A 23013-nucleotide genomic window follows, 5' to 3' on the forward strand; every position below is an offset into this window, starting at 1 on the left:
GAAATTGTAACAGATACAAAATTTCTTGGTGTTCATATTGATGATAGATTAAGCTGGAAAACACATATTAACTATGTTAAAACTAAAATGTCAAAAGCCATTGCAATTCTGCACAAAACCCAGGACTTCCTCACCCAACATGCATTGACCACTTTATATCATGCATTACTTGTTCCATATATGACATATTGTGTCGAGGTTTGGGGAAATACATACAGAACTAATACTAAACCAGTTTTTCTGTTGCAAAAGAAAGCTATAAGAATTATCAGTAATAAACCATATCGAGAGTCAACAAATTCGTTATTTGCTTGTCTGCAAATTTTAAAATTCTGGGACTTGGTTGATTATATTACAATACAGATTATGTATAAAGTTAAAAATAAGCTTTTGCCTCTACATGTCCAGAATCTGTTTAAAATGAGAGACTCCAGCTACAGTTTGAGAGGAACATTATTATTTGAGAAATTGAAGATCCGTACTGCTGTTAAAAGTCATTGTGTTTCCATCAGGGGTGTTAATATTTGGAATAATTGTCCTGATAATATTAAAATACTTGGTACACTGGTTGGTTTTAAAAGGCTTTACAAAAAGAATATATTTACCCGTTATAGGTTGAAGGATTAGGTTTACATTTTGTCACTGTTCACTCTTACTTGTTTGGTTGTGTTTTGAAATTTTGTGATTAAGTTAAATTGTTTATGCACTTTTTTTCTTTTCTCTCCTTTCTTGTACAGCTATTATGACCATATGTGTAGGTCAATCAATCAATCAATTTTTTTATATAGCGCCAAATCACAACAAACAGTTGCCCCAAGGCGCTTTATATTGTAAGGCAAGGCCATACAATAATTATGTAAAACCCCAACGGTCAAAACGACCCCCTGTGAGCAAGCACTTGGCTACAGTGGGAAGGAAAAACTCCTTTTTAACAGGAAGAAACCTCCAGCAGAACCAGGCTCAGGGAGGGGCAGTCTTCTGCTGGGACTGGTTGGGGCTGAGGGAGAGAACCAGGAAAAAGACATGCTGTGGAGGGGAGCAGAGATCGATCACTAATGATTAAATGCAGAGTGGTGCATACAGAGCAAAAAGAGAAAGAAACAGTGCATCATGGGAACCCCCCAGCAGTCTACGTCTATAGCAGCATAACTAAGGGATGGTTCAGGGTCATCTGATCCAGCCCTAACTATAAGCTTTAGCAAAAAGGAAAGTTTTAAGCCTAATCTTAAAAGTAGAGAGGGTGTCTGTCTCCCTGATCTGAATTGGGAGCTGGTTCCACAGGAGAGGAGCCTGAAAGCTGAAGGCTCTGCCTCCCATTCTACTCTTACAAACCCTAGGAACTACAAGTAAGCCTGCAGTCTGAGAGCGAAGCGCTCTATTGGGGTGATATGGTACTACGAGGTCCCTAAGATAAGATGGGACCTGATTATTCAAAACCTTATAAGTAAGAAGAAGAATTTTAAATTCTATTCTAGAATTAACAGGAAGCCAATGAAGAGAGGCCAATATGGGTGAGATATGCTCTCTCCTTCTAGTCCCCGTCAGTACTCTAGCTGCAGCATTTTGAATTAACTGAAGGCTTTTTAGGGAACTTTTAGGAAAACCTGATAATAATGAATTACAATAGTCCAGCCTAGAGGAAATAAATGCATGAATTAGTTTTTCAGCATCACTCTGAGACAAGGTGTATGTATATATATATATATATGTGTGTGTGTGTGTGTGTATATATACAACCCCTGGCAAAAATTATGGAATCACCGGCCTCGGAGGATGTTCATTCAGTTGTTTAATTTTGTAGAAAAAAAGCAGATCACAGACATGACACAAAACTAGTCATTTCAAATGGCAACTTTCTGGCTTTAAGAAACACTATAAGAAATCAAGAAAAAAATATTATGGCAGTCAGTAACGGTTACTTTTTTAGACCAAGCAGAGGAAAAAAATATGGAATCGCTCAATTCTGAGGAAAAAATTATGGAATCACCCTGTAAATTTTCATCCTCAAAACTAACACCTGCATCAAATCAGATCTGCTCGTTGACATTGACCCTGTGCCATGACATTGACCCTACGTGTCTTCTTGCAAGGAATGTTTTCGCAGTTTTTGCTCTATGGCAAGATGCATTATCATCTTGAAAAATGATTTCATCATCCCCAAACATCCTTTCAATTGTCCAAAATATCAACGTAAACTTGTGCATTTATTGATGATGTAATGACAGCCATCTCCCCAGTGCCTTTACCTGACATGCAGCCCCATATCATCAATGACTGTGGAAATTTACATGTTCTCTTCAGGCAGTCATCTTTATAAATCTCATTGGAACGGCACCAAACAAAAGTTCCAGCATCATCACCTTGCCCAATGCAGATTCGAGATTCATCACTGAATATGACTTTCATCCAGTCATCCACATTCCACGAGTGCTTTTCCTTAGCCCATTGTAACCTTGTTTTTTTTCTGTTTAGGTGTTAATGATGGCTTTCGTTTAGCTTTCCTGTATGTAAATCCCATTTCCATTAGGCGGTTTCTTACAGTTCGGTCACAGACGTTGACTCCAGTTTCCTCCCATTCGTTCCTCATTTGTTTTGTTGTGCATTTTTCGATTTTTGAGACATATTGCTTTAAGTTTTCTGTCTTGACGCTTTGATGTCTTCCTTGGTCTACCAGTATGTTTGCCTTTAACAACCTTCTCATGTTTGTATTTGGTCCAGAGTTTAGACACAGCTGACTGTGAACAACCAACATCTTTTGCAGCATTGCATGATGATTTACTCTCTTTTAAGAGTTTGATAATCCTCTCCTTTGTTTCAATTGACATATCTCGTGTTGAAGCCATGATTCATGTCAGTCCACTTGGTGCAACAGCTCTCCAAGGTGTGATCACTCCTTTTTAGATGCAGACTAACGAGCAGATCTGATATGATGCAGGTGTTAGTTTTGGGGATGAAAATTTACAGGGTGATTCCATAATTTTTTCCTCAGAATTGAGTGATTCCATATTTTTTTCCTCTGCTTGGTCTAAAAAAGTAACCATTACTGACTGCCACAGTCTTTTTTTCTTGATTTCTTATAGTGTTTCTTAAAGCCAGAAAGTTGCCATTTGAAATGACTTTAGTTTTGTGTCATGTCTGTGATCTGCTTTTTTTCAAAAAAATTAAACAACTGAATGAACATCCTCCGAGGCCGGTGATTCCATAATTTTTGCCAGGGGTTGTATATATATATACATATATACACACACATACATTCTTTATTTTTAATGGTATAAGGGGAGGGTGCTTATAAGCTTTGCTTCTGCCTTCACCCTTTCGGCCACACGGGTTTTCATATGTTGTTTCTTTTATGTTTTGTTATTGCCTTTGTTGTTGCTCAGCTGTGTGCCGGATAAATAAATAAATTCAATTCAATATAATGCTACGTTACAGTGCTTAAAAAAATTAGTTCCTCTTGAATGGAAGACTACTACAAAGAAAAAGTTGAATAAACTATTGTAATTGCTTTTTTTTTTAGGTAGCACATACCTTAAAGACTTCAAGCATGACGCTAATGATGGTTATATGAGAGCAGCTGCATGCTGGTGTGATAAGCCGCAATTTCCGTATGATCCAATTAGTCGATTAATTGCAAAAATAATCGATGGCTAGAAGATTATCAAAATAATCGTTTGTGGCTGCCCTAACAGATGGTCCAAACTATACCTTTTTGGAATCTTTATGTTCAGACAAATGATGTGGTATATTTTTCAATATGATTGGAGCATTTTTCAATTTTGACCCCAGGTAATTTTAAACAGGCTTGACCGCCTGTTTAAAATTCAAGTGGCCAGTCTGTTTTTTGAAAAAGTAATGTCTAAGGAGTATTTGTGCAAAATTTGGTGCTTGTATCACCATTTGAAGGATTTCTCTGTAAATATTCTGTTATCTACTGCACTAATGGGAAGACAGCTCCAAAATAGCTTTGGGCCATTTTCTCTCTAAATATTTTTGACTTTTCAGTTTTATAAATAATATACATTATTTCAGTTCAATAAAGCATCCATCATGATTTTCCTGCCATGAATCGACATCTTCATGTTTTACAATGCTTCTTCTTCTGTGTGTCCACAAACAGGTTTGGTGTGCCACACAATGAATCAGTGTAGCTCAGAGACAAAAATGCAGCATCACATGTTCGCAGACAAATTAGATTTTTTTTTTTTTTGAGGATGTAGTTTCAAAGGACCAAAGATAAATTTGAAAATGCTTTAGTTTTTTGCCAAAAACCAAACCGACTAGCACATGATGGTCCAAAATCAAAAACAAGTCAAATCACCAAAGTACTAAAACACCAAGCAGGCAATAAATGCCGTCTCTGTTTGGTGTTTCTGCAGTATGCTGAATGCTTGCTGCGTGTGTTTATTTGCAGTAATTGGAATCACAGCATCAATAATGTATTTTAAAGGTGCAGGATAACAGACGCATCAGTGGAAATTTTGATCCTCAGGTCATATGACCAGTCATTTAATCTTAATTTCTTTCACCTTGCTGCTATGAGTAGTGTGAGAAATAAACACACAAAATGTAAATGAAAGGTAAACTTTTTTTATATATATCTTTCCTGCTTTTTCTCTTTTCTCCCAATCTGGTTCCAGACCATGAACTATGTGGGTCAGTTAGCAGGTCAGGTCTTTGTGCAGGTGAAGGAGCTTTACCAGGGACTCAACCCTGCAACCCTGTCTGGATGCATTGACGTCATTGTGGTCCGGCAGCCCGATGGCTCCCTGCAGTGCTCCCCCTTCCATGTGCGCTTTGGAAAGATGGGCGTTCTGCGGTCTCGTGAGAAAGTGGTGAGGTTCCAGCCAGCTCTTGTCTTGCTCTGTCTCGTCTTCAGTGTAATGAACTTTTTCTGAAATTTACCAGATTACTGAATGTGGAGGGAACCGCTGTTTATACAGAGCACTGTTACATCCACATGACACGTTTGACTAATGATGGCTCGTGCTTCTTGAGAAGATGGCTGCACATGATGCTAACCACAACTAGCACTGGGACATGCAGTCATGCTAACCACAGTTAGTGATTTCTTTCATTCAAACCATCATTATAGTGCGGTCCGATATGTCATGAAATCAGCTCCTGTATTTGTTTGCTAAAATGTATTTACTTGTTTTTTGATGTTTTTGTTCACTGTGGAAAAATGGAGGGGGGTCAAATTTTCCAATCCCTGGATGCCCATGCAGGCCCCTTCCTCACCCTGAACGTGCCGTAAATGACCTTAAGATCAGCTAAATCAGTTGACTATTGACCAGTATATGATATATGGGCGACCTTAGTTTTTGGGAGTCTGTGACAAGGAAGGGGTCACCACAAGGGGGTCCTGGGGTCAGAAAATTTGACACCCTCCATTTTTCCATAGACTGGCCCCAAATAAACCTGAAAAAGAAAAAAATATCTAATTCTAACAAACAAATCCTACAAGATTACACTTTGTACCACACTATTAGCCAGCCAGACCATCCTGTAAAAATGTTGCTATGCTCCACCACTGGAAATCTGTTCATTTCCACAAAAGGTTCATCACTGGTACCTGTGTCTTGGATGCTGCAGTGATTAATTGAGTAAGCAATTATTAATCATTCAAGTAATCACAATCTATTTTGATGATCAATTAATCCATTTAGAGTCTTTTTTTAAATGTCTAGAATCAGCTTCTCAAATGTGAATATTTATGTGTTATTACCCGATGGTCATCAAATATGGCCATCGGGGTGTTGTGAAGGCTTTGCATCTGTCCATCTGTTTGTGCTCAGCATAAGTCCAGTTATGTTGCTACCAGAGTCTTCAAATTCATAGGGAACATTCTTGGGAACAACTTCAAAGATGACTAACCTTGACCTATTTTAAGAGGTGAAAAAGTCACATTCTGTTTCAGACAGTTCCGTTGTTTGGTTTGGTTTGTTTTTTTTTGTTTGTTTGTTTTTTTTTTTTGAGTGGTGGGGGTGACAGCCAATCAAAGTAGAGCTGCACTGTGACGTCAGTGGCTGGTCTCTCCAAAACCGCTTAGTTTTGTGTGTTGATATGCATGTTTCTTATGCAGGGGTGGTGGCCAAGTGGTTAGTGTGCTTGGTGTCAGTACAGAAGGGTCCCAGTTCAAACCCCACTCCTGCATTTCTCCATGTAATGTGAAGTTGCATCAGGAAGGGCATCCGGCGTAAATATTGTGCCAAATCAACATGCAGGTCCACCTTGGATTTGCTGTGGCAGCCCTTAGTGAAAACAAGGGAGCAGCTGAAAGGACTTACTATATGAACTTTTCTCATATATTATGTAAAAGCTAGCAAGAAATAAACACTTCTTAAAGTGTTTTTGGAACCTAATAACACCTCTGAACGTATTTACAAGACATTTCGCGGACATTTGTGTAGTGACGTCACAGGCTGGTCTAGTTAGCCGTAGAGCAGTCACAATTATTACAATATTCGCCAATCGCGATTATTTTTCATATTCACGATTATTTTTCATATTCGCGTTTACCGTGAATTATTTATTTTATCCACAAAGCATAAAACGACTCAGAATGTGACGTCATTGTGCTGCAGCCTCGCTCACTCTGTTTCGCTTTCGTCTTAAGGCAGGACAATAACATGGAGGCTGAGGAGCGATCCGTCCTGCCGTTTGGATAGGACGGCTGATTAAAACTGTGGCTGTCTTCTTCAAAGCTGTCTAAAATGCGGAGTTTACCGAAGGAGCTGTCGGTGTGTGTGTCTCTGGGCGTGTGTGCGCACGCGGAGTCAACAGACTGCGAGGGAGGGGTGGGTGAGGAAGATTCCTGAATGGAGGCATGACATGTTAGTCTGCTGAGAACCATCAGTGCATGTGAGACAGTGAGCGCAGAACAGAGAGAAGATTTTAACCCGAGTGAACATGTTAAAAAAACAAAACCAAAATGTGGCGCTGCCTTTACTTCTCTCTGAACTTTCTCTCCCGGTGTGATTCTGCCGTTACCGTCCTGTTCACACCATGTGCGCGTCGTATACTGAATTTATGAGATCATGAGATGAAATAAACGGTCAAATAGCTTTAAAAACATATTTAAAAATGAGAATATATGAATGAATGTGGAGAAGCTGTGGTGAAGTTCAGACGCACAGATCACAAAAAGCAGGTGAGAACTCTGAACTTTAACAGCTGTTATTTTCCAAAGGTATTTATTTGTTCAATCTTGAGCTTAATGTAATGTTTAAGCACAAAGTGTGACTGATGAGAAGAAACAATTTCAGAAATGCAACAGAAACAACCACAAATCAGAAAAAGTTGGGACTGTATGTAAAATGAAGATGAAAATAAAAATGTTGCACTATTCCCCGGTTTCTTCACTCACAGAAGCCAAACGTTCTTCCAGAGTTGTGTAGCCTTGTACTATGATAGTACAATATAAAGAAGGGAAAAAGGAAAAAAAAGACTATATTCGTCAATCGCAATTATTTGTCTGACAATTAATCATTTCCAGAAATTCCTAATCGTGACAGCCCTAGTTAGCCGCAGAACTCCTTTTTATTTGTGTGTAAATATAACCTCTTTCTCATATATTATGTAAAAGCTAGCGAGAAATAAACACTTCTGAAACTGAAAACTCTGTTTGTAACCTAATAGCACTTTTGGATTCATTTACAAGACATTTTGCGGACGTTAACATGCGCCATAACTTTTGCTAACTCAAAGCTAACTTCTGCTCTTGTCAAAAACTCATGTACACGCAGACGCACGCACTCCTACAGACACCGTTGAAATGTAAATATTGTTTATGATTGATTAATAGAGGGGCTTTATTGAGCATGTACAAATTGTACGTAAGACTATGGGATGTTAGTAATTAATTAAACAGCTGCAAATTTTAAAGAACACAATTCTCATATGGCTGAGGGTATTTTTGCATTGCGTTATATTTTTTGTTTCTTCTCTGTTATCTCTGGGTTGTAGACAAAACAAGACAGTTGAGGATGTCATGTTGGCCTTTGAGAAAATCAATATTTTTCACCATTTTGTGACATTTTATGGACAAAATAACTAATTGGTTAATTGATTGTGAAAATAATAATTAGTTGCAACCCTGTTGTTAAATTGAGATGCTGAATGCCCTTTGTTATATATATTAAACACATATAACATTCGTCACCCTGGAGTATATGTCTTGGAAAAGTTAGAAAATTCAACTTTCAAATTTCAACAAATCAAAGCCAATGTCAAACTTTATTGCAGACTCCAACGTCCAAATAGACATACCATCACATACAAAACATAAAACAAATATGTAGTATAAGAAAAAGTGTATATATCACATAATGTTAAAAAAAGAAAACAAATAGATATATATACACATACACACATATACAATATATATACATATATACATACATACATACACCCATACACATGTACACACCCATACACATACATACATACATACATAAAAAAGTGCTTATGCAAATTCAATAAAAAAGCATCTAATAAATAGAAGCAGTAAAAAATGCCATAAAAAAAGTGCATACACATTCTATAAAAGGCACAAATACCAGTGTTTCCACATATGGGATTGGTATCTAACAGAACAGCACCTGGGATTGGTCAACTGCATAATGAGATTATTCCCGGACCCCTGCAGTCTACATATAAACTTGTACATCAGTCTTCTCAGGGTAGCCTGGAAGGTGTTTAACCCTAAATCACAAAAGAGCTTGCTGGCACTACTACCCCTGGGCTTTTTGAGCAGGATTCTGAGACAGTCATTATACGCAACCTGAAGTTTTTGCAAACTCTCCTTCTTATACCTCACCCAGAGGGGGGCCATGTACATAGGGGTACAGTAAGCTCTAAACAAGTTCACTTTCACTTCATCAGAGCAGTAATGAAATTTTCTCACTAACACATTGGCTTGGACATACAGCATTCTTCTCTGTCTGAGCATGTCAGCATCATCCTCCATCTTATCGTTAACAATGTGTCCTAGATATTTTACATTGGTGCACACAGACAATGTTTGACCAGACAAATAGAAAGCTGGGAAGTTAAGATGTTGATCCTCCTTGGTCCTACATATCATTATCATGCTCTTTTTGGCATTATACGTGATGTCAAACCTGACCCCGTAGTCAGAACATATATTACGAAGCTGTTGGAACCCTGCACTGCTGGGAGATATAATGGCCAAATCATCAGCGTACATCAAGTGATTGATTAAGGTATTACCCACAATACACCCTGTTCTACAGTCTCCCAACTGCCTTGACAGTTCATCCATGTACAGGCTGAATAGGCTTGGGGATAAAAGCCCACCCTGCCATACCCATTTGCCAACTCTGAAGGGAGAAGATAAAAAACTCCCCCATTTCACCTGCATAGTCTGTCGATCATACCAATATGCCAGGATACGTATGATGCTACCCGGAACGCCCCTATACTTCAACTTGGCGAAGAGCTTGTGATGGTTAACTCTGTCAAATGCCTTAGAGGCATCAATAAAGCCCACCAACACTGTTGAGCCATGCCCTCTGTACTTTTCTACTACTTCTTTTAATGCATAAATACACAAATCAGTACTATGCTTACTCTTAATGCCAAATTGATTATCCGTGGTACAAATAAAATCCCCAATTCTGTCAAATATGACACTTTCTAGCACCTTTGACAGTACGCTGGCTAGGGCAATAGGCCGATAGTTATCCATACTCCCTACCTTCCCAGCCTTGTCTTTGATAACAGGTACTAAAATAACTGTCAACATAGCATCTGGCGGAATACCATGCATTACCAACCCGGTAAAACAAATAGCCAGCAACACAGCAACCCTAGAGCTGGCAAGCTTCAGGTGCTCTGCAGTGATATTATCCATGCCACATGCCTTGTTATCAGCCAGTTGCCTTATGGCTTGGGAAATTTCATAGGGGCTGATGTGTACCACTTCCTCCTCTATATTACCTGTACAGTAGGGCTCACTTCTGACACAGTTGAACAGAGCAGCATAATGCTGCCTCCATAGTTTAGTTATATTTTCTCCACCAAATACACCCTCAATGTTACATGGCAGTGCTGTTTTAACCCTGTTTATATTCTTCACTTCTTTCCAGAAGCCAGTGACATTGCTGTCAAGCAGTTTTCCAGCCATAGAGTCAGCTCTCAAGGCTTGCTCATGCTTGCGAACAAAGCGTACTGCATATTTGTATCTAGTATTGGTTACCTTTTTATGCTCATGAACCGGCCCCTGCCTAGGTCTACCAGCAATTACCCAGGCTTTATGGGCTGCCGTAGCTTCTGCATGGGGGCCAGCGACATACCTATTCCACCCAGGCTGGGCATTTACAGCTTTATTAGGGAGAGTGAGTAGAGGTCTGCTTGACTTGGGACTTGCTGACTCATGACTTGAGAGTGACTTGATGGTCACTTTGTTAGGTAAATATATACACGTGTGTGCGTATATATATATATATATATATATATATATATATATATATATATATATATATATATATATATACATACATACACACACATACATACATGCGTTGTTACGGGTATTTTTACCTTTAATCCGATAATATGGTGGAGAATGGCAATAAGTCGATACAGATAGATAGTGATATACAACACAGTCTTGGGAGTTGCACCAGTGCTCCCGTGAGTATTATGTCTTTTAAGGTCTCTGTTTTCTTCCCTGCAGGTGGACATTGAGGTGAATGGAGAGCCAGTGAGTCTCCACATGAAGCTGGGAGAGAATGGAGAGGCCTTCTTTGTCAAAGAGACTGAAAGCACACTGGTGGGTAACGCTTGACAAATTATTAGAAATAATTATGATGAGTCATATTGGACTGAGTATAGTTTACTGACATGAAAAACCAGTGGCCTACGTAGAATGGCACAATGTATATTTTAGTTCTTTCCAGTAGTTTCATTTGTGATCATTCATACTGGTTCTGTCACTTACTGATGGATCAGTACAGTGCATCTGGGAAATATTCACAGCACTTCACTTTTTCCACATTTGATGTTACAGCCTTATTCCAAAATGGAGTAAATACATTTTTTTCCCTTCAAAATTGTATTCACAACACCCCATAATGATGAGATGAAAAAAAAAATTTCTTTGACATTTTTGCAAATTTATTACCAAAAAAAAAAAGAAAGAGGTCACAAGAGCACACCTATTTGTTCACATCACTTCATCACAATTATTTGGTTTAATTTTAATTTTGGTTTTATTTATTTTGAGACATTTAACATTTAACTCTGGCTTGGGTGGGTGTCAGGTTCAGGACCCAAAGAGGTGGATTCAAATGTGGCAGCAGGTTAAGATGGCAAAAAGGTTTAGTGATATGACGTATGTGGTGGATCACAGTAGCAGTCGCAGAGGCATTGGAAGAGGAGGGACCAGACGCTGGGAGGGAAACCAGGAGATGAGAAGGCAGGCAAAAAGAGACAAAATTAACAGATTCACAAGTAGTTAAACTAGGAAAAACTGAAGCATTTACAGCTACTACACTGTGGCTAGGTTACCACATGGGGGACTGTAAAGGTAACTTGACACTTGCACGAATTTGATCCACACACTGGCACGCAATCTGGTGTGCCAGAGAGTAAACTCTTTGTAAACTGTTGGAAACTGTGTGTGAGCTGTGCACGGCTGCGTGCAAGTGTGCAAAGAAAATTTTGCAATGTCCAAAATCTCTGGCATGCATTACTTTTGTGAACTAGACGTGAACATTGTGCAACCTATTCGAAAACATTATGTGTCACTGCATGTCAGTGCTGCTCATTGTCATCTGAACGATTATGACATTCAGATGAATTATGTGTTTGTTTATTGTGTGCCTGTGCGTGTTTGCATATGTGTCATGTTGGTGTCAGATACAGATCACGTCCAAACATCAGGCATCACTGTTGACCACTTGTAGCATGAAAGCGCAATAGCAGTGCAGTATTTACAGGACAAAGCAATCAGATCTCAGCAGCACAGCTGACTGCGACAGTACGTCATGTAATACGTATGGTTGCAGGCCGACTTTCACCTCTAAATCAGGTCACACGCACACTTCTGCGACAGCAAGTGACAAGAGGTTTAATTCTGTCCTGCATGTGCTTTGAGTTTCACCTCAAGTTACTGAACACTGATAACTGCTCGTAAAATCATTTGGTGGATCTGTTCTATTTTCGGAACGTCTTTGGGCTTCTCCTTTACATAACTACATAATTTACTTCCACAGAATGGAAAACAGAGGCCTACTTATAGCTCTGCTGAATTCACCTTCTTTTCTTCTGTTACACACAAACAGGCCTAAGAAACAGTCTATGTACTGTACAGACTGAACAACACACAAACAAAGCAAAAATACAGTTTCTATTTTTTAAAAAAGTGGGCATTTCAGGTATTTAAAAAATTGTTTTATTATGTAAAATTGAAATTAAGGAGGCACTCCAGCATTTTTCTACCGAGACTCTATTTTAAGATGTCTCCTTGAGTTCATCTTTTCACTCAGGGACAAAAACAATTTTAATTGGTGCAGTAATGATTTAGAACATGAACACCGCTGCAGGCTAGATGTCATCATAATGTAATTCACACACAGAAAACTTCTTGTTGTTGCCACTGAACAGACACAAAAGTGACGGCGTGCCTTGAAGCAAATGTGCATGTTTATCTCAATAAATGCAAAGTAACTTTTTAAAGTGATGTTACACAGCTGCTTACAATTTCAATTTATTTTAATTTATATAGCGCAAAGTTTCTGTGTAGGCTCTCAGTTGTCCAGGTGGTTTCCATAGTAGAGAAGCTTGAATCTTCGACTGGACTGGGTTGCTTGACGCGAGGACGTTTCGCTTCAAATCGCAGAAGCTTCCTCAGCTAAAATTCTTGCTCTGGTGGTCTGACTTCTGTCTTGACTCTTGTAGAGAAGAATAATCAAGAAGTCACAAAAGCTGGAGTTTTAAACCTAACCAGACCCCTCCTACTGAGAGGCAGACTGCTATAGGCTGGTGACTAAACAATAGCTCTAATTAGCACCTATTGTGCTCTAGTTAACACCCTCCTAATGACAGGGCAGCTGTCCCTCTCCTGATGGCTCCCTTGACGACTCTGCTGATGATGTGAATGACTCATTACTGTGAACAAAAGACTGAAACTGCTTTGACCTGAGTACCCCATTGTAAACAGGGGATAAAGCGTGTCTCAGACCCCCTCCCCGGTTAAGGCTGGGTTTCAGACGTTTCACAAAGAATGCCTCCTTGACCCCTCTCTCAAACCATTTCTTCTCTCTGGCTAATATTTTAACTTCCTTGTCCTCAAACGTGTGGTTAGTGTCTTTAAGGTGGAGATGAACTGCAGACTGAGGTCCAATGGCGCCCTCTGCGGTGGTGGCATAGCCTTTTGTGTAAAGGTTGCTTAGTCTCACCTATGTAGTGTTCGTTACAGTTTTCCTGACATCTGATAGAATACACTACATTGCTCTGTTTGTAACTAGGGATCCTGTCCTTAGGGTGAACTAATTTCTGTCTCAAGGTGTTAACCGGTTTAAAGTAAATTGGGGTTTTGTGCTGTCTGAAGATCCTCTGTAGTTTTTCCCCTACTCCTGCTAAATAAGGGAGAGACACTCCTCTTCTTCTTGTCTTCGTCTTCTGTCTATCTGGTCTCTTTGTTCTCTGGGACTTCTGCACTTTGTCCAGGGACCATCGTGGGTACCCACATACTGTGAGGGCTTTCTGGACAAGTTATTGTTCTTTAACCCTTCCCTCTGCAGTTGTGGGCACCTGTAGGGCGCTGTGTTGAAGCATCCTGATCACCCCGAGCTTGTGTTCAAGGGGGTGGTTTGAGCGAAAGAGCAGATATTGGTCAGTGTGAGTTGGTTTTCTGTAAACCCCTGTCTGGAGCTGCCTGTTCTCTCCAATCGTAACATTACAGTCCAAGAAGGCTAAATGGTTGTTTCTGGCATCCTCACGTGTGAACTTGATATTGGCGTCCACCGAGTTGATGTGTTCTGTAAAGTCCTCAACTTCCTGTTGCTTGATTTTAACCCATGTGTCATCAACATATCTGAACCAGTGACTGGGAGAGATGCCCGTGAAAGACGTCAAGGCTGTCTTCTCCACTCGCTTCATGTACAGATTGGCCACAATGGGGGATACCGGAGACCCCATTGCACAGCCATGAATCTGCCTGTAGTAATTCCCCCTAAACAGGAAATACGTGGTGTTAAGACAGATCTCCAAGAGCTGGCAGATGTGGTCTGGTGTGAGTTTGGTCCTTTCAAGTAGAGACATATCCTCCAGCAGTCTCTGCCTCACAGCTGAGACAGCCTCAGTGGTGGGGATGCAGGTGGACAACGAAGTCACATCAAAAGACACAATTGTTTCATCTGCCTCCAGCTACAGGTCCTTGATCTTATTCAAAAAATCTTGTGTGTTCTCCACATGGTGTTCTGAGTTACCCACTAGAGGAGCCAAAATCCACTTGAGGTGCTTGGCCACATTGTACACATTGACGCGTACACATTGTACGCGTCAAGCAACCCAGTCCAGTCGAAGATTCAAGCTTCTCTACTATATAGCGCAAACCACAACACAGTTGCCTCAAGGTGCGTCACACAAGTAAGGTCTAACCTTACTAACCCCCAGAGCAGCAGTGGTAAGGAAAAACTCCCTCTGAGGAAGAAACCTCAAGCAGACCAGACTCAAAGGGGTGACCGTCTGCTTGGGCCATGCTACTGACACAAATTACAGAACAATTCACAAAACAAATATACAGGAAATGCTGCTGGTGCACAGGACAGGAGGGTCGCCAGCACAAATACCACACCCATCTCTGGATGGAGCTGCACCTTAAACATAGAGAAAAAACAGAATCAGGCATCAGAAAGACAAGAAATACAGTATAATTTGTCAGCATTAAACAACAAGAAAACAGGAAATACTAAGGTGATCGCCGGCCACTAGCCCTAAGCTTCACTAAAAGACCCAGAATTTAGGTAAAGTTGAGGTCGTGGCCCGCTCTGTTTCCTAATAAAATTAATTAAAAGAGTAAAGGAGGCTAAGGTAAGCCTCCAGCTTACCTTAGCCTCCAGCTTACCTTATCCTGCAGCACATTTGGCAGTGCATCTCACCACTGTGTCATTACAAGTCTCTCCATGCTCATCTCTGTAGACCCTTCTGATGCCATTTTCGCCTCCTCGGTGGTGACAAGAAGAGGGTTACTGTGTTTTAACTGTATAATTACAAGACTGGTAAATGGACTGCATTCATATAGCGCTTTTCCATCTATATCAGAAGCTTACAGTGCTTTACATTGATACGTCACATTCACCCATTCACACACACAGTGTGTCACAGTGCTGCCATGCAAGGCTCTCAGTACACACCGGGAGTATCTTGGGGCTTAAGGACCTTGCCCAAAGACCACGTGATTTTTCTGGTCAGACGGGAGTTTGAACCAAGAATCCTGTGGTCTCAAGCCCGCTTCTTAACCACTAGACAATCATCTCCCAAACCTCCCAAATGGTTCACAAACTTTTTCTGCACCCCACTTTTGTAAATAAGGATATTCTTGAGCCCTCTGAAATGGAAAAAAAGTATTTTTTTTATTATGCTACAGCAGCAGTGCCCACGCATACCTCATCTGTGTTGCCAGGTACAGCTGATGGTTTCCAGCCCAAAAACTGTTCAAAACCCGACAAAACACAAACTAAACTATTTAACTATAAAAATATGATGTATTTAATATATCAATATTATGTATATAATATTTTACCTAAATAAAAATAAATATTTAACTCTTCTGGTTCGTTGGTGTATTATAACAAGTAATGCAGCTTCATTTGCTTTGTTCCCCCCACATTACCTCTATGGGCCCCATTTTAGGAACCAGTGGAACCAAACACTGTAGAGCCATTTAGCCTGTGATGGTGTTTGTGTTTTAAATCAGTGCTGCAGTGATTAAACTGGTTTCTGTCTGAAGTGATTAGCTGAAGTTAAAGACATCCAGTAGTATTGTCTGGGTTTAAAAATGTAAGAGTTGCCATTTTAAAAATATTGAGGCTTCTTTTTTCTTGAATAATAAAAATAATAATAAAATAAATACAAATTATTATTATTATTATTTTTTTAAGAGCTGGACAAGTTAACGCATTACTATCGCGTTAACACATTTATTAATTAACGCTGACTTTTTTTTTATCGCACCATAATGCAGGGTTTTTTTTATTGTAAGAGTCTGTTGCTCACAGTCTTTTGTGTTGCAAGTCTGTCGCTGACTGCTACTGCGCTCACAGGAACCGGTGTGACAAGTCCCTGACACTGAAAAAGAAAAGAATTGGAGGATAAACCAACCATCATGGAGAAGGGCATAGAACTTTTACATGGCCATTTTCATTTTAAAGTGCTTCCAGACGGGGTAGTCAACAGAGCCAAAATTATTTGCAGCCACTGCAAAGCTACATTTTCTTATCAGCGGAGTACTTTGAGTCTTAAATATCACCTAAATGCACACTGTGGCGCATTAGATGCAGCGTGTGGGAGAACTGTTGATTAAAAAAAGGCAAGAGAAGCTCGCAAATGCGACAACGAAATGGATTGCTACAGACTGCAGGCCGATTAGTGTTGTGGAGGACGTTGGTCTGAGAGACATTCCGAGAATCGCTACAAATGACGGCATGTATGAAATTCCCTCACAACGCACCATAAAGGAGAGGACTGCAAAAGCCACAACTTGATGACGTGCACTTGCTGTTGCTCTCACTGGGGACTACTGGACATCATTGGGGAACCATAATTTATTTTTATTTAACTGCATAAACAAAATGCTGTTGTTAAGTCTTTGCAGAATAAAGGTTATGGCACTTTCGTTCATATGGCAGAACATTTAAAATAAAATTGTGCTATACACTACTATTGAATTTATTTTTGGATTTTGCATATAACAATGTGATTAATTGCGATTAAAATTTGTAATCATTGCCCAGCTCTAGTTTTTTTTTTTTTTTTTTTTATTTCAAAGTGAAAAGACGTGTCCACAACTTGACCCACATGAAACAACAGCATCAAACATCATACAACATCTTCAACCACTTATCCAGGATTGGGTCGTGGGGTATCGTACACCATCATTTCTAAAACCATTTGGCTTTAGACATGTTAGTGATGGATACATGAAAACTCCAAGTCTGACAGTTATTTCATTCATTCATTTATTGAATTTGCTGATCTGAGCTCTAATCCAAATTCACGCAAGATTCCTCGTTTCAAGCTCTTCTACCTCAATTAGACATTTCACCTCCACCAAGGAAGGGAACTACATAATAACCTCATGTTCTTTTGCTGATAGGAGATGGTTCCATCCTACCTGGCAACATCACCCATCATGTCCAAGGGGGAGGAGCTAATGAACTCCCAGTTGGGCAGGAGCAACTTTCTTCACCATGGTAGGTGCTCAAAAACCAACTTCAGAGGTTGTGACAGTCTGTGTTGGCTTGTTGAGCTGGTTTCATGTTGGCCTTCTCTCCACATCAGATGTGGCCTCCTGCAGCTTACTTCCTGTCCAGAGCCTGGGGCCACAGCAAAATGATGGAGGGATGACCAAGAAAAGGAGGAAGAGGAGAAGGAAGGCCCGACTAGACGGGTGTGGAGGAGGGAGGAGAGATGAAAGTGGGGATGACTTCTCTGAAGATGAAGACATGTTTACTATCGACCTAAGCTCAGATGAGGAGAGAGAGGACGACTGCGGGAACAGGTCCATATGACTATCAGAGATTGTGTGATGGTGTTTCAATTTAAGCTGTTTCAGGTTTTCACAAACGTAAGATGTTCGTTAAATTTGGGGGTTGTGGAAACCAGTGACTGAGGTGTCTTTCTTGGTGAGGATCTTGAGATTGCAGTTGATGCTGTGATCTTTGCAAAATGAAAGAATACCCTGATTGCAGCACTTGAGAAGCTGAGTGAGGAATCGAAGTGTCTGGGTTAGTGATTGTACTGGATTGATACTAAAATTCAGTGTTTCAGTGACTTTCTGGACTGAGGTTTATCTGTATGTGGCGAAAGTGTGAAGACAAGTGCTAAGATTTTCATTTATCTTGGCAGTGACATTCATGTGTCTGGGTACTCGCTCAGCCTCGGAGACACCTTGGAACACTTTATGGAGTCATGAGTTCTGTTGGGAAAGTGTAGGAACACGGACCCACAACAGGGGGCGCAAATGAACGGACAATGGAGAAAGTCAAATCACAAAGTTTTACTGTTGTGAACTCACACAACAAACACAACAGATTACAAATACAGCAGTAACCGAATTCCAAAGGTGTCGTGTGGGCAGGCTCGACGATAGGAGACGTCTGTCCGAGTCGAACCGGAACCACCCGATTTCCTCTGCCACCGAACCCCGGGGATACTGGAGCCGCCAAGTCCCGAACCCCAGGTGGCCACTGCCTCCGCTCGTCGGATCCGGTACTGCTGGCAAGGAACAGAAACAGTCAGGTGTGGGTGCGGCTGCACCCAGCAACACACAGGGTGGAAACACCACCTCCACCTCTTGTCAGGAAAATACAGGTGAGTGCAGGAATGTGAGTACTTATCCAAAATACAGTCTCCTGCTGTCTTTTCTCTTTCTGTGTAAAGGCAAAAAGTATTTAATGGTCAAAAGATGATCTGTTTGGCTGGATACGTTACCTCCTTGGTAGAGCGATATCTCGGCAATGAGGTGGAGATGCCGTCCTGCTGATATACCTCCCTGTTGATTGATATCAGCTGTCTCGTCTCAGGTGATGGGTGACAGCTGTCACCCTGGCTGCTCCTGTGAGGCGGCAGCGCCCTCTGGTGCCTGGAGCCCGCACTCCAGACAGGGCGCCCTCTGGTGGTGGTGGGCCAGCAGTACCTCCTCTTTAGCGGCCCACACAACAGGACCCCCCCCTCAACGGGCGCCTCCTGGCGCACGACCAGGCTTGTCCGGGTGGCGACGGTAGAAGTCGGCCAGGAGGGCCGGGTCCAGGATGAAGCTCCTCTTCACCCAGGAGCGCTCTTCGGGGCCGTACCCTTCCCAGTCCACCAGATACTGCAAACCCCGGCCCATCCGTCGGACGTCCAGGAGCCGGCGTACAGTCCAAGCCGGCTCGCCGTCGATGATCCGGGCAGGAGGTGGTGCCGGACCCGGAGTGCAGAGGGGTGAGGTGTGATGAGGTTTGATTCTGGAAACATGGAACACTGGATGAATCCGCAGTGAGGCCGGAAGCTGAAGCCTCACTGCGGCGGGATTGATGACCTTGAGAATTTTAAACGGACCAATGTATCGTTCCTGTAGTTTTGGGGAGTCCACTTGTAGGGGAATGTCCTTGGTGGACAACCACACTTCCTGCCCAGGACGATACGTAGGAGCCGGGGTCCGCCGCCGGTCTGCATGGTTCTTCGCCCTCGTCCGGGCCTTCAACAAAGCAGAACGGGCGGCACGCCACACCCAACGGCACTTCCGTAGGTGGGCCTGGACCGAGGGCACACCGACCTCTCCCTCGACCACCGGAAACAACGGGGGCTGATACCCCAAACACACCTCAAAAGGGGAGAGGCCGGTGGCTGATGATACTTGACTGTTGTGGGCGTACTCGATCCAGGCCAGGTGGGTACTCCAGGCCGTCGGGTGCGCGGCTGTCACACAACGTAGGGTCTGCTCCATCTCTTGGTTGGCCCGTTCTGCTTGCCCGTTGGTCTGGGGGTGATACCCGGACGAGAGACTGACCGTGGCCCCCAGTTCCCGGCAGAAGCTCCTCCAGACGTGCGAGGAGAACTGGGGACCGCGATCGGAGACGATGTCTGATGGTATCCCATGCAGACGGACGACGTGGTGGACCAGGAGGTCCGCTGTCTCCTGGGCTGTTGGTAGCTTCGGGAGGGCCACGAAGTGGGCCGCCTTGGAGAATCGGTCCACTATCGTGAGGATGACGGTGTTTCCCTGGGACGGCGGGAGGCCCGTGACAAAATCCAGGCCGATGTGAGACCAGGGGCGATGAGGCACGGGCAGCGGCTGTAGCAATCCCGATGTCTTGCGGTGGTCGGCCTTGCCCCTGGCGCAGGTGGTACAGGCCTGGATGTAACCCCGGACGTCGGCCTCCAGGGACGCCCACCAGAAGCGCTGCCGGACGACTGCCACGGTTCTTCGCACCCCAGGATGACAGGAGAGCTTAGAACCGTGACAGAAGTCCAGAACTGCAGCCCTGGCTTCTGGTGGGACGTAGAGTTTGTTCTTCGGTCCGGTTCCGGAGTCCGGGTCTCGTGTCAGGGCCTCCCGGACGGTCTTCTCCACGTCCCAGGTGAGGGCGGCCACGATAGCGGACTCCGGGATGATGGGATCCGGGGGATCCGACGACTCCGTTTTGACCTCATCTTCATGTACCCGGGACAAGGCATCCGATCTTTGATTTTTGGTCCCGGGACGGTAGGTGATCCGGAAGTCAAAACGGCCGAAGAACAGTGACCAGCGGGCTTGCCTGGGATTCAGCCGCTTGGCGGTCCTGATATACTCCAGGTTCCGGTGGTCAGTGAAAACCGTGAATGGCACGGACGTTCCCTCCAACAGATGTCTCCACTCCTCAAGAGCCTCTTTCACCGCAAGGAGCTCTCGATTGCCGACGTCATAGTTCCGTTCGGCTGGGGTCAACCTGCGGGAAAAATAGGCACACGGGTGAAGGACCTTATCGGTCTTCCCGCTCTGGGACAGCACGGCTCCTATCCCTGAGTCTGAGGCGTCCACTTCAACCACTAACTGGCGACTAGGATCGGGCTGCACCAGAACAGGTGCAGACGAGAACCGCCGTTTCAACTCCTTGAACGCGGCTTCGCAACGATCCGACCAGGTGAAGGGGACTTTTGGTGAGGTCAGGGCTGTCAGGGGGCTAACTACCTGACTGTAGCCCTTAATGAACCTCCTGTAGAAATTAGCAAAGCCTAGGAACTGTTGCAACTTCCTACGGCTTGTGGGTTGGGGCCAGTCTCTCACCGCCGCAACCTTGGCCGGATCAGGAGCGACGGAGTTGGAGGAGATGATGAACCCCAAGAAGGACAAAGACGTGCGGTGGAACTCACACTTCTCGCCCTTCACAAACAGCCGGTTCTCCAACAACCGCTGCAGGACCTGACGTACATGCTGGACATGGGTCTCAGGGTCCGGAGAAAAGATGAGTATATCGTCTAGGTATACGAAGACGAACCGGTGCAGGAAATCCCGCAAGACATCGTTAACCAATGCTTGGAAAGTCGCGGGAGCGTTTGTGAGACCAAACGGCATGACCAGGTACTCAAAGTGACCTAAGGGGGTGTTAAATGCCGTCTTCCACTCGTCTCCCTTCCGGATCCGAACCAGGTGGTACGCATTTCTAAGATCGAGCTTGGTGAAAATCTGGGCTCCATGCAGGGGTGTGAACACTGAATCCAACAGGGGCAACGGGTATCGGTTGCGAACCGTGATCTCGTTCAACCCCCTATAATCAATGCATGGACGAAGTCCGCCATCTTTTTTGCCCACAAAAAAGAAATCTGCGCCCATCGGGGAGGTGGAATTCCGGATCAACCCCGCAATCAATGGCACAATCATACGGACGGTGGGGGGGAAGAGTGAGAGCCAGATCCTTGCTGAACACGTCGACAAGGTCGTGGTACTCCACCGGCACCGTCCCCAGATTGGGCAGGACTCTGACCTCCTCCTTAGCTCGGGAGCCGCGAGGAACCGAGGAACCTAGACACACCCGATGGCAGGTCTCGCTCCACTGAACCACTACCCCGGACGGCCAATCAATCCGGGGATTGTGCTTCAACATCCAGGGAAATCCTAAAACCACACGGGAGGTGGCCTGAGTCACAAAAAACTCGATCACCTCCCGGTGATTTCCTGACACCACCAGAGTTACAGGTGGTGTTTTATGCGTGATCGGAGGGAGTAGGGAGCCATCTAGTGCCCGAACCTGTACAGGCGAGGTAAGCGCCACCAGAGGGAGCCCTATCTCCCTGGCCCATCTGCTGTCCAACAGATTCCCCTCAGAGCCCGTGTCCACCAGTGCTGGGGCCTTCAGGGTTGCGTCCTCATAAAGGATCGTGACTGGGAGTCGTGTGGCAATGTGGGTGTGTCCCACGTGAATGTCTCGGCCCACCCCTAGCCCAGTCTCTAGGGGCAGGGCGTTGGAGTTTAACCGCTCGGGGCAGTCCCTCATATGGTGCTCTATCGCACCACAAACAAAACAAGCTCCGTGGGCCCGTCTCCTCTGTGCGTCTGGTGCCCTAAATGTTGCCCTACTCGTGTCCATAGCTTCGTCAGCAGGGGGAGCTGTGGCCCCACGGAGCGCAGGGGCCGTGGAGCGTGGGGAAGGCGGAGCGCGGTCGGAACCGGAAGGGAGAGGGACGGCGCGTGCCCGGCCACGCCCTTCGTCTCGTTCCCGCCGACGTTCTTCTAACCGGTTGTCTAACCGTATGACAAGATCGATGAGCCCATCTAAATCCCGCGGTTCGTCCTTAGCCACCAGGTGCTCCTTAAGAACCAATGACAGTCCGTTTACAAAGGCGGCGCGGAGGGCAGCGCTATTCCAGCCGGACCTCGCAGCCGCGATGCGGAAGTCGACTGCATAGGCAGCTGCGCTCCGACGCCCCTGTCTCATCGACAGTAGCACAGTTGAAGCGGTTTCTCCTCTATTGGGGTGATCGAACACGGTTCTGAACTCCCTCACAAACCCATCATATGTCTGAAGGAGCCGTGACTTTTGCTCCCAGAGCGCTGTAGCCCAAGCGCGTGCCTCGCCGCGAAGCAGGTTTATTACATAAGCTACCTTGCTAGCATCAGTCGCGTACATAACTGGACGCTGTGCGAAGACGAGCGAACACTGCATAAGGAAATCCGCGCACATCTCCACACAGCCTCCGTACGGCTCTGGGGGGCTTATGTATGCTTCCGGGGAAGGTGGGAGGGGTCGTTGAACGACCAGTGGAACGTCAATGTTACGCACAGGGTCTACGGGAGGGAGAGCC

The 23013-nt window shown here is 43.9% G+C and overlaps 1 protein-coding gene across 5 annotated transcripts in view; it reads left to right on the top strand.

Annotated features, from left to right (window-relative positions):
* lpin1 (lipin 1) overlaps positions 1–23013 on the top strand; it is an 85148-nt gene that overhangs the window by 21296 nt on the left and 40839 nt on the right. For all 5 annotated transcript variants that reach the window (XM_034188135.1, XM_034188151.1, XM_034188144.1 and 2 more), the window contains exons 2-5: positions 4638–4832; positions 10700–10795; positions 17345–17441; positions 17530–17749. In XM_034188135.1, the coding sequence (XP_034044026.1) occupies positions 4641–4832; positions 10700–10795; positions 17345–17441; positions 17530–17749 (605 nt within the window). In that variant the 5' untranslated portion in view covers positions 4638–4640. The remainder of the gene's footprint in view (positions 1–4637; positions 4833–10699; positions 10796–17344; positions 17442–17529; positions 17750–23013) is intronic.

Source organism: Thalassophryne amazonica, chromosome 2 (genome assembly GCF_902500255.1).
Source record: "Thalassophryne amazonica chromosome 2, fThaAma1.1, whole genome shotgun sequence".
NCBI lineage: Eukaryota > Metazoa > Chordata > Actinopteri > Batrachoidiformes > Batrachoididae > Thalassophryne > Thalassophryne amazonica.